Raw genomic sequence first — 12,700 nt, 5'->3', positions numbered from 1 at the left:
TGTCAATCTCGCCGCGTTTATCGGCGAGATTTGACACCCGCGAGCCCCGTCGCGGGAGCCAGCCCTGAGCTGGCTCGCTGATCGGGAAAGGAAAACTTTTTTTTTCCTTTCGCGATGAACGACAGGCAGTGCTGACAGCTGTCTGGTATGAATCATGAGGGAAAATGCCGCGCCAAATTTTAAATGAAAAAAATGGTGTGGGTACCCCTCAGGGGCATACCAGGCCCTCAGGTCTGGTACGGATTGTAAGGGGTACCCCCACACCGAAAAATCAGCGTGGGGTCCCCCCAAATCCATACCAGACCCTTATCTGAGCACGCAGCACGGCCGGTCAGGAAAGGGGGTGGGGACGAGCGCCCCCCTCCTGAGCCGTACCAGTCCAGCATGCGCAGGGACTCTGGCGTCATAAGGGGGCGTGCCCACAGAGTCCCTGCGCATGCTGGGACTGTGACGTCACAAGGGGGCGGGGTCATCGCGTATATAAATGGCTGCGCAGCTCACAAACAGCATTCCAGCAGGAGAGAGCGTTGTGTCAACATCTCTGGAAGAGAAGAGGGGACAAGACAGCGCAGAAGACCGGGCTCCTCCGCTAGTAAAAGAGTGTCAAAAGAGCAGAAGATAGCAGAGGAGCCCCGGCAGAAGAAGGAAGAAGGCACCGGAGAAGAACCAAAGAGCGCGGAGACGACACCAGAGAGAGGGAGAAGTTGGCAGAAGACCCCCGAAGTTGGCAGAAGACCCCTGAAGTCAGAAGAAGACCCCTGAAGTCGGAAGAAAACCCCCAAAGTCGGAAGAAGACCCCCGGAGCTGCCTAATAAATTACAAATTATTTATAAATTAATGTGTTTCTTTTTTATTGACACTTTTTTTCCCTAGGTGAATGGGTAGGGGTACCATGTACCCCATACTCATTCACATAGGGTGGGGGGCCGGGATCTGGGGGCCCTCTTATTAAAGGGGGCTCCCGGATTCCGATAAGCCCTCCGCCCGCAGACCCCGACAACCAACGGCCAGGGTTGTCGGGTAGAGGCCCTTGTCCTCATCAACATGGGGACAAGATGCTTTGGGGTGGGTGGGCCCGCAGGGTGCCCCCTCCCCCAAAGCCCCACCCCCCATGTTGAGGGCATGTGGCCTGGTACGGCTCAGGAGCGGGGGTGCTTGCTCGTCCCCACCCCCTTTCCTGACCGGCCGGGCTGCGTGCTCGGATAAGGGTCTGGTATGGATTTGGGGGGACCCCCACGCCGATTTTTCGGCGTAGGGGGATCCCCTTACAATCTGTACCAGACCTAAGGGCCTGGTATGCCCCTGGGGGGGAACCCACGCCGTTTTTTTTTTCATTTAAATTTGGCACAGCATTCCCCCTCATGATTCATACCAGACAGCTGTCAGCACTGCCTGTCGCTCATTGCGAAAGGAAAAAAAGTTTTTCTTTCCCGATCAGCGAGCCAGCACAACATGCACAGTACCCTGGCGCCGAGAACCAGCGCGATAGGATCGCACTGGAAACACAATCTCGCGGTCAGGTACTGTAGAATAGAAAATAAAATAACAGAATAGACAAATAGAATAGAATAACATAGACTATAACCATGTTCTGAAATTCATATTTCAAATAGAATACATTTGTATTTGAATACATAAGAAAAGAATAGAATAGAAAAGAATAGATAAAAAGAATAGAATAGAATAGAATAGAAACTAATATAATTAAAAAAGAATAGAATATAATGAATATAACAATTTCCCAAACTTCAAATAGAATTAATTCGAATTTAAATAGAATCGAAAAGATTTGATTAGAATAGAGTAGAAAATAATAGAATAGTATAGAAAATAAACATAATAGAATAGAAAGAATATAACCATCTTCTGAAATTTGAATTTCTAATAGAATACATTTGAATAGAATAGAATAAAATAGATAAAATAGAAGAATAGAATAAACAAATAGAAAAAGAATATAATTAAAAAAAACAATAGAATAGAATAGAAAGAATATAACAATTTTCAAAAATTCAAATAGAATCTATTTGAATAGAATAGAAAAGAATAGATTAGAATAGGAAGATGGTTATATTCATTCAATTCTACTCTGTATTTTTTCTGTACTATTGTGTTATTTTCTATTCTATTCTACTCTATTCTATTATATTCAAATTTGAATTGATTATATTTGAATTTTGGAAAATGGTTATATTATTTCTATTTTATTCTATTGTTTTTCTTTTAATTCTATTCTTTTCTATTCTATTCAAATTTCAATAGATGGTTATAATTTGTTTAATTCTATTTTATTTTTATTCCATTATATTCCTTTCTATTCTATCCCATTCTAGTCTGTTCTTTTTTTTTCTGTTATATTCTTTTATATTCTATTATATTTTTTTTATTTTCTATTCCTTTATTTTCTATTCTATTTTATTCTCTTTGGAAATTGGAAAACTATTTGCATTCGAAAACTATTCAAAATTAATTTGAAAACTTTTCAAATCGATCCGAATTTGAATTTGAATAGAATTGAATATGAATAAACAAAAAGAATTCCGAAAACAAATTAATTTGATTAAACAAATTTAACTAAATGAATAACAAAACAAAACAAATTTTTTGTACTGCACATGTCTAGTCCTGTGGTCAAAATCACTTCTTAATGACATTGGTTGTATGTTTGGGGTCATTGTCCTGCTGCAGTGATGGGGCCCATCACATGCCTCCCTGATGGCATGGCATAAGTATTTCCCTGTTATTCTCAGTATTGAGGACACCATTGATCCTGACCAAATCTCCAACTCCATTTACAGAAATGCAGCCCCAAACGTGCAAGGAATCTCCACCATAATTCACTGTTGCCTGCAGACACTCATTTTTGTACCAGTCTCCAGCCCTTCGCTGAACAGACTACCTTCTCGTACAGCAAAATATTTTGTATTTTGACTGCTGCTATTTTCTGCACTCGAGTTCCTATATTTTTTTGCATAGCTGAGTCGCTTAGCCCTGTTTCTACATTGGAGGTATGGCTTTTTGGCTGAAATTCTTCCATAAAGACCACTTCTGGCCAGACATCTTCAGACAGTAGATAGGAGTACCTGGGTCCCACTGGTTTCCACCAGTTTTGTGCTGATGACACTGCTGGACATCTTCCGATATTGAAGAGAAGTAAGCATGATGTGTCTTTCATCTGCTACAATAGGTTTCTTTGTCAGACCACTGCATATGTGGCCCTCAATATTGCATTTTTCTTTGTGCTTCTTCAAAAGAGCTTGAACAGCACATCTTGAAACCCCAGTCTGCTTTGAAATTTTTTCTGATGCTGTATAACCTTGTGTCTTGTCTCTGTGCTAAGTCTTGCCATGGTGTATGACCTGTAATATGAAATTGTCTTCCACAACCTCACCTTAGTAGAAGAGCTTGGATGTTCCTCATTCAGTTTAAGCTGCCCAGCTGTTTATATTTCAGTTAATGACTGTGTTTAAATCTACATATGAAACTGATGATTATTAGCATCTGCTTGATATAATCGTTAGTCATACACCTTTCTAATCCTACAAAATCCATGACTTTGTGCAAGTGTACAAAGTGTGCAAGTGTGCTGGTTTGAAACCAAAGGATAGTCACACCAAATATTGATTTGATTTGATTTTTCTTCTGTTCACTCATTTGTATTTTGTAAATTGATAATAAAAAAACTATTTAAAGTGTTTGTTAACCTAGAAAAAAAACATGTTATACAGCAGAGTGTTTGTGCTGTGTAATTCGACCCCTTCTATTACCTAAAAAACCTGGCTGATCCTGCCTGGCTATACCCCCTGTAAACAGACCATGGTTTATCATGGCTGCTGAGTCCTGACACCGTGGTCAGTTTACATGCCTCTTTCCTTCTCTGTCCCCCCTCCCTGCCTGTCTGCTCGTGTCAGCGTCCACCCCCTCCCCTCCTGCTGCTTTCATAACTACTATAAAATCCTCCCATCCCCTCTGTAACATAACAATATGTGTCCCTGTGACTGTGTTATATAAAAAATATGCCGGTCTGTACCTATATCAGAGCAGCTCCCGGTGCTCACGTGACTCCTCAGCTCTATCTTCTCTTTCTTCCCCACCCTCCCAGCTGAGGTCATCAGGAGTGCATGGCCCCACCCGCTGGAGCTGTCAGCCGGGCAGAGGGGAGAGCCAAGGAGTCACATGGGCGTCGGGAGCACAGGCACAGGGACACATATTGTTATGTTACAGAGGGGATGGGAGGTTTTTATAGTAGTGGCTTAACAACCTACTTAAAACATATATTTTTAAAGCATTTTTACGTTATAGAATTTCTTCACACCTGCCTAAAACTTTTGCACAGTACTGTATACTTATATACAGTATATACACATTCTGATTTTTGTACAAATCAGTTCATGTTTTTATTCGTTGTAATAAGTACAAATGTTACATTTTTATGAAGGGAGTTAATTGTACGTGTATTTTTACGTTCTAGTTTAGCAGCAGTTATGTGCACAGCACAGTTAGGTATTATTTGGTCATGTGATCACTTCTTGGTGTTAGATGTTGCAGCATGGAGGTGAGTATGGATGTTTGTTTTTTTCAAAACCTTTCTCTTTCAAAAACAATCACATACCCTGAGCACCTCCAGAAGGTTCTACTCCTGGGGTATTCAGTATTCAAATATTGTCTTGCAGTACCTGTAGTAAAATCCCACTTCAAACCAGGTCTCTTTATTGGTCACAAGGCTATGGTTAATTGCAATGCAGAATTGTAGGGATGTAGAATTGTTGTATGCATATCGAGCACTTCAAGTTCTGGATGGAAAAGAGGTACATACAGGCACTTGTAGGTACTTTGTCTAACACTGTTGATCCATTTCAGAATTTTAAACAAGACTGGTTTGCTTTAAGGAAATAACAGTTTGTGTTTTTAAGAAAAAAAAACTTATTATAATGCAAAACAAAACTATGATATGCTCCAAAAGTTATTTGGGGATTTTAAAGGTAAACAGGGAATTCTAAGTGGTCTCTTTTTAGCAGGGATTCCACAGCATGAACCATTTAACAAAAAATTACCTTTACTCTGTGAAGCATGAATACAAGATTACAATATTGCAAGAGTGAAAATGCCTTATATTGGGTCTCCAACACTACAATAATTGGAACACTCTGGTCATCAGACACCTCTTCAAAATAGACACAGAATGACTGGTTAACCTTCATTTGCTGCTGTGCTGACTGCAAGGTGGAATTTATTTTTAACGTGCTGCTAAGAGCAATGTAGTGTAGTATTCCACAAAAACAGAAATCAGCTTTCAGCACTTTAGGGAAGACACACGATCAAAAACTGACTGGTTTTAAAAGTTGGAGGTGGTGGTGCTTGAGTGGCTTGCCCTGACTTCAACTCTATTGAAAAGCTTTGGTATGAATTGGAACATTGGTTGAGAACCAAGTCTTCTTGTCCAGCATCAGTACCTGACCCACAAATTTGCCTTAATGGGTACAATTTGTCACAGATACACTCCATGCCATACCTTTCCGGAAGTATAGAGGCTGTTGTAGCCACAAAAGGGGGAGGGAGGGGGAGACAACTCCATGTTAAAGCCCATGGTTTTGGAATGGGATGTCCTACTAACCTGTAAAAGGTGTGATGATCAAGGCTGCACAAATTTTTGTTTTAACATTGTTAATCCCCTTTTCTACTGAAACTGTTATTATTATTATTATTATTACTATTATTATTAGCTTGAATAACTGTACAATTTCTTGGCATTTTAATATTTATAGTAGTATTTTGGAAGTTTTATACATTTAATATATACTTTCTTTCTGCAGCATATGAGCTCCAAGAGTGTCCAGACCCCGAACCTTTCTCCCATGGTGTAGTCCGAGGAGCCGGTTATAATGTGGGACAGTCAATCTCTTTTGAGTGTTCTCCTGGGTATCAACTGATAGGTCATCCTGTGTTGACCTGCCAGCATGGCACCAATAGAAACTGGGATCATCCATTTCCCAGGTGTGAGGGTAAGTGTGTTAGAGTTAGAATTACCAAATGTGCGGTTTCCTTGACTGTATCAATGTCTTGTATATGTGACTGTGGAAGTAGTGCATGTAGTTTAGCTACAGGTATATAAAACAAAATCATGCTTTTTTTTTTAAAGCATCTAAAATTGAACTGATAAAGTGTGAAATACAGTAGCCCAAAGCAATAAAATTATTTTTACTTCTCGTCAGTTAGGGCAGGAATAAGAAAAGATGACTGTTTATAGGTTATTTTGAATTACTGTGGTTTAGTAGTTTTCTTAAATAAACTAAACGTATATAAAATAAATTTTAATTGCCTGTTAAAACCTTAAGAAAAGGTAATGTTCTAAACCTTTTGTAAAAGGTAAAATTAATGACTACATGTTTGTTTAACTGTATGCATGTGTTAAAATAACACATTGAGTAATATTCTAATTTAGCAGTTTCCCTTCATATAATGTATATGTAATTATTTGCAAGCTATGGAACTGATCCAGCTTAATGATGTTTTGCCAGAAGTAGAGACATCTGGGAAATGTAATACTCAGCTATAACTAGGTATTATTAGAGAGGGTTATTAAAAGCAAACAAATAAATGGAAATTATAGGTTTAATAAGAGAAATAATGAAAATGTACATAGCATTTGGGTCTGCATGTTCACTAAGCTGTTCCCAATCAAATTAGATTTTTGACAAATTTAATTACCAGCTTTTTCAGTTTTGGAGAGAATGGTATAGGGCTAGATGCTATTTTCTGTATTCCCATCCCTGTGACATTAAACTAAACTTCTTATTTCACTTGTTTCGGCTACATACTTTTTATTCAGGAACCTGTAAAGAGCACGTGATACTATATGAATATATGGAAAATTCTCTCCAAAGAGGAGAGTCAAGAAGTTCAGCGCCCAGGAGTGCTTTGTTAAAAAAAAGCTAATATACGCTCAACAACTAAAATAAATATTTTAGTTTGTGTTCCACAGAACATTTATTTAAATCACTGTAATAAGTTAGTTCATAGTGGTGTACGTGCATGTTTCTAGTGAAGACTCTTTATATTTATATGTATGTATATATATGCACACATATAGGATTTTTTAGTTGAATAAATGTCTTTCTCTGATTAACATTGGATTCTTTTGACTGCTCTTTCATGTCACGATTAGTACCGTGTGGAGGAAATGTCACAGCATTCAATGGCTCCATCTATTCCCCTGGCTTCCCTAATCAGTACCCAAACTCTCAGGACTGTTCCTGGATCGTTACTGTTCCAGTAGGATTTGGAATACACATAAACTTCACAATTTTAGAAACTGAACCTCAGAATGATCACATAACTATCTGGTAAGCATCTCTTTGCATTGTATTACATGATAATAGTAAGATATAACTCTAATGATAGTATGTTACAACCTTTGAAAGTTCTCTCTTCTTTCAAATCTTTATTCTAACTTAAATGCACATACAGTTAAGAAAATTCATGTAGATTGTTTTCTGACAAGACGTTTGCTCTAATATTGAATGGCCAAGATTAAATAGATCATATAGATCACTTACAACCACTTTTATTGTCCCCTGTATGATCCATATATTGGGGAGGTGGGTCAAGATAAGTAGTTATCACTGTGCATGGCTTTCTTTGTTGAGATGTCTATACCTGGGATAGATTTTACCAGATGGCCTGTCTGTCTAAAGCCATCCATAGATGGAGCAATTTTCTTTCTCCTAACCACGGCCAGGAGAACACACATTGATTATTGCTTGTGCTATAGCCTCTGGCAATATTCACATGAAAATCTGAAAGGATCAACTTGGGTACAATCAGCCTGCCCATGCATGGTTCAAATCTCGGTCGGTCTCTGTTGAACCAGCCGAGATTTGAACCGTCTATGGTCTGCTTAGGTTTGGGCAGCTGTATAAATAGCAAAATATTGTTTATTTTATTTACTATAATTTTTTGATTGAATGAAGCATAAAGCCGGCCATACATTCCCCCATCAACACAGTCAGTGTTCTCTCGGCAAGGGCAGGGAGTCGTCCCGGCTGGAAGAACACAGTGATTATTGCTAGCTGCTATAGCTAACAATTTTGAACTGTCTATGGCTGGCTTTAGTCAAAGCCTTAAAGTGGTTGTAAACCCTCCTTGATAAGTTTTCCCAGATGTAATCATCAATAAGCACTGTACACATTGCTCTTTATGGATTGATCCTAACCTGCTCAGTTTGCTTGTAATCTGTCAGGTTCGTTTTCATGACGTCACTGCCACATGCGCATATTCTCTCCTCATTAATGGTATGCTCATTGTGCCGTCAGTCAATTCATAAATGTGCATCTTCTCTCTGCGGCACTGTTCAGAGATCTCACGAGATTACAGTGTAATTCAGTTCCCGAAACACCCCATGTGACTTGCAACGTCACAGGGAGGGTGTAAACATCAGCGCATTACAAAGCATCCCAGAGCAAGAAGATCAGCTGCATTATATATTCAATTGCATTGTACAGGGTTAAAAAAGCCCTACAAAGTTAACAAGTGCTGAAATATTTGCCCACTTGCCTGTGCCTCGATAAGCAGGATTGGTTGCTATAGCAATCTCTAGTGAAAACAAGGCTTGGCTGCAACATATGTGAGCATGTGCGAGATAACAGCAGAGAATAACAGGAAGGGCGGAAGTAATCTACACTGCAGCCTCGGAAGACAGTAGCTGAGATGGCGCCGGCTGCTACAAGGAAGCAAGATTTTACAACCACTTGGGAAAACAGTAAGAAACATCTGAAGGGGCAAAGAGTAATGCAGAATGTTATGGGAAGGTGTAGCAGACAGGATTTATTAAAAAGGAGCATTTGAGGTGCTGAGTTTACTTTCTCTTTAAAGATTACATATATTGAAACACATCAAGCTATTCTTCTAAGGAACTCTCAGTTTTACAGACACACTGTATGAATAGTAATCTTCAGACTATCAATTAAAATACAAGAATGTTATTGGTTGCTTGAAGGAAAACCACAACAGCCAGAGAAAACTCAAAGAAACATAGGAAGAACATACAAATTTAATGCATACAATGTCCCTGGTGGTATCTGAGTCCAGCAAGGCAGGTGTGACTACTAGTTAGTAGGGATGGGCTATCTGTTTGAGTCGAAGATAAGTTTGACTCGAACATTGGCTGTTCGCCCATTCGACGAACAGCGAACAATTTGGGGTGTCCGTGGCAAATTCGAAAGAAGCCGCGGAGCACCCTTTAAAATTCTATGGGAGAAATCTAAAGTGCTAATTTTAAAGGTTAATATGCAAGTTATTGTCATAAAAAGTGTTTGGGGACCTGGGTCCTGCCCCAGGGGACATGTATCAATGCAAAAAAAGTTTTAAAAACGGACGTTTTTTCAGGAGCAGTGATTTTAATAATGCTTAAAGTGAAACAATAAAAGTGAAATATTCCTTTAATTTTCGTACCTGGGGGGTGTCTATAGTATGCCTGTAAAGTAGCGCATGTTTCCCGTGTTTATAACAGTCTGAGAGCAAAATGACATTTCTAAAGGAAAAAAAAAGTCATTTAAAAGTGCTAGTGCTAGTGCCGGCTATTAATAAATTGTCGGTCCCGACAATACACATAAAAGTCATTGAAAGTCATTGAAAAATAAAAAAAGAAAATGCGTGGGGGTCCCCCAAAATTCCATTATCAGGCCCTTCAGGTCTGGGATGGATATTAAGGGGAACTCCGTGCCAAAATTTTAAAAAAATGGCATGGTGTTCCCCCCTAAAAATTCACACCAGACCTGAAGGGCTGGCAGCACTCATGCAGCCCCAGTCCATAACATTCTTACCACCACGCTTGACTATAGGCAAGATAGTATCTCACAAAAGTGAGTATACCCCTCACATTTTTGTAAATATTTTATTATATCTTTTCATGTGACAACACTAAAGAAATGACACTTTGTAAAGCAGTGAGTGTACAGCTTGTATAACAGTGTAAATTTGCTGTCCCCTCAAAATGACTCAACACACAGCCATTAATATCTAAACTGCTCGCAACAAAAGTGAGTACACCTCTAAGTGAAAATGTCCAAATTGGGCCCAAAGTGTCAATATTTTGTGCGACCACCATTATTTTCCAGCACTGTCTTAACCCTCTTGGCCATGGAGTTCACCAGAGCTTCACAGGTTGCCACTTGAGTCCTCTTCCACTCCTCCATGATGACATCACGGAGATGGTTGATGTTAGAGACCTTGCGCTCCTCCACCTTCCATTTGAGGATGCCCCACAGATGCTCAATAGGGTTTAGGTCTGGGGAAATGCTTGGCCAGTCCATCACCTTTACCCTCAGCTTCTTTAGCAAGGCAGTGGTCATCTTGGAGGTGTATTTGGGGTCATTATCATGTTGGAATACTGCCATGCGGCCCAGTCATGGTAAGGGAGGGGATCATGTTCTGCTTCAGTATGTCACAGTACATGTTGGCATTCATGGTTCCCTCAATAAACTGTAGCTCCCCAGTGCTGGCAGCACTCATGCGGATCCAGACCATGACACTCCCACCACCATGCTTGAATGTAGGCAAAACAGAGTTGTTTTTGTACTCCTTACCTAGTTGCCGCCACACACGCTTGACACCATCAGAACCAAATAAGTTTATCTTGGTCTCATCAGACCATAGGACATGGTTCCAGTAATCCATATCCTTAGTCTGCTTGTCTTCAGCAAACTGTTTGCAGGCTTTCTTGTTCATCATCTTTAAAAGGTGGGGGGTCAGCCTGATAGGCTGACCCCCCACCCCTTCAACCTTTGCAGCAATGCTGGCAGCACTTATACATCTATTTCCCAAAGACAACCTCTGGATATGATGCTGAGCACGTACACTCAACTTCTTTGGTGGACCATGGCGAGGCCTGTTCTGAGTGAAACCTGTCCTGTTAAACAGCTGTATGGTCTTGGCCACTGTGCTGCAGCTCAGTTTCAGGGTCTTGGCAATCTTCTTACAGCCTAGGCCATCTTTATGTAGTCCAACAATTCTTTTTTTCAGATCCTCAGAGTGTTCTTTGCCATGAGGTGGCATGTTGAACTTCCAGTGACCAGTATGAGAGAGTGAGAGCGATAACACCAAATTTAACACACCTGCTCCCATTCACACCTGAGCCCTTGTAACAATAAAAGTCACATGACACTGGGGAGGGAAAATGGCTAAATGGACCCAATTTGGACATTTTCACTTAGGGGTGTACTTACTTTTGTTGCCTACGGTTTAGACATTAATGGCTGTGTGTTGAGTTATTTTGAGGGGACAGCAAATGTACACTGTTATACAAGCTGTACACTCACTACTTTACATTGTAGCAAAGTGTCATTTCTTCAGTGTTATCACATAAAAGATATAATCAAATATTTACAAAAATGTGAGGGGTGTACTCACTTTTGTGAGATACTGTACATGCAACTTGATGAAGGATAGAGTTCCTGTTTGAAGCTGTGCAGTCTTTACTTGTATATGCACGAAGATTGAAGTAAAACGCTTTTGAAACTGAGATTGCATCTCCAATTTTTTGTTATATATCTGATGGAAGCAGGAGTACCACATCAGATGTGAATCTCTTTAGAAAATTTAGAAAAGAGGAAGATACGACAGAGGTGCCCTACCTTGTCTTTTTTTATATATATATATATATATATATATATATATAATTCTTTTTTTTTTTCTTTTTATTATCCTTGAGACAGTACCTCATTGTGCCTGATAAATACATGTGGGTTTTTTTACTGAAGGTCCGGCCTTAAGGTTGCTGATGGATAGTGGCAGAACAGCTCGTTAACACTAATTTAAAAAGCAAGTGAAGTTAATTGGAAAGGATGGGGACACTGTCAAAGTGTCCCCAACGCTAGCACTGGAGGCCTGCATAGTAAGGATAGGACAGGAGGAGGCTGGGAAGGGGACATGCCTGACACTGACAAATTGCTCAGTTTTCAGAAACTGTCAGTGCCTCTGACCTGAAGAATATTGTACTGCTCAGATTCTCATTTCTGCCATGCAACTTCTCTCTCTAATGCACACTTCTATTATATCACATTGTACATAGCGCACAGTGTGTGCTAGTATGTCTCTTTGTTTTCCTCATAATATCACTTTTGTCCATATTTTTTCTTTTTCTAAAGAATTTTGTGAAAAAGATAACAGTCTATAACTACACATGATGAACTGTGGCATCAAACGTAATGCATGGGATTCAATTAAAAGAAAAGCCAATAGCCAGTACTTATATGTATCGATTAACAGATTGGAGTTGTAATGGCATAGTAAACTCTGAATGTATAAACTATTAGATTGAGGGTAATTTATTAAAACGCAGGTGTTGGTTGAACCATCATATTTTAGCCTGCTGCTTCATTAAAACCGGAGAAAGGAAAAAGGCAAAGTTGAAGTTGTTGTCCCTAGCAACTATACATTGTTTCGTGTTTCATTTTAGATTTTGCAAATTGCTGGCTGTTTTTGGCAACAGGCCCGTCTGTGATAAATCAGACAAATTCGTTTTTGAAACAGGAGAAAAAATTCTGTCAGGTTGCTAAACAACTCGCCTCCTTTTTTATAAAAAAGGTGTTTAGTAAAAATAAATGCGCAGTAGTGAATGTGGCACATGAGAAACAATAAGTACTCTCTTCTGTGCACGAAACCCTGTTATGGGCATCTGTCATTATGAACTATGAATTTGATG

General features: G+C 39.6%; 1 protein-coding gene across 3 annotated transcripts in view; it reads left to right on the top strand.

The window, feature by feature from the left end:
• Positions 1-12,700, top strand: part of CSMD2 (CUB and Sushi multiple domains 2) — a 1,533,565-nt gene that overhangs the window by 1,383,415 nt on the left and 137,450 nt on the right. For all 3 annotated transcript variants that reach the window (XM_073615428.1, XM_073615429.1, XM_073615430.1), the window contains 2 exons: positions 5,814-6,002; positions 7,166-7,343. In XM_073615428.1, the coding sequence (XP_073471529.1) occupies positions 5,814-6,002; positions 7,166-7,343 (367 nt within the window). The remainder of the gene's footprint in view (positions 1-5,813; positions 6,003-7,165; positions 7,344-12,700) is intronic.

The sequence above is a fragment of the Aquarana catesbeiana genome, linkage group LG02, assembly GCF_042186555.1.
Source record: "Aquarana catesbeiana isolate 2022-GZ linkage group LG02, ASM4218655v1, whole genome shotgun sequence".
In the NCBI taxonomy this organism is placed as follows: domain Eukaryota; kingdom Metazoa; phylum Chordata; class Amphibia; order Anura; family Ranidae; genus Aquarana; species Aquarana catesbeiana.
Note: the sequence above shows the minus strand (reverse complement) of the source record. Positions and strands in the feature narration are given on the sequence as shown.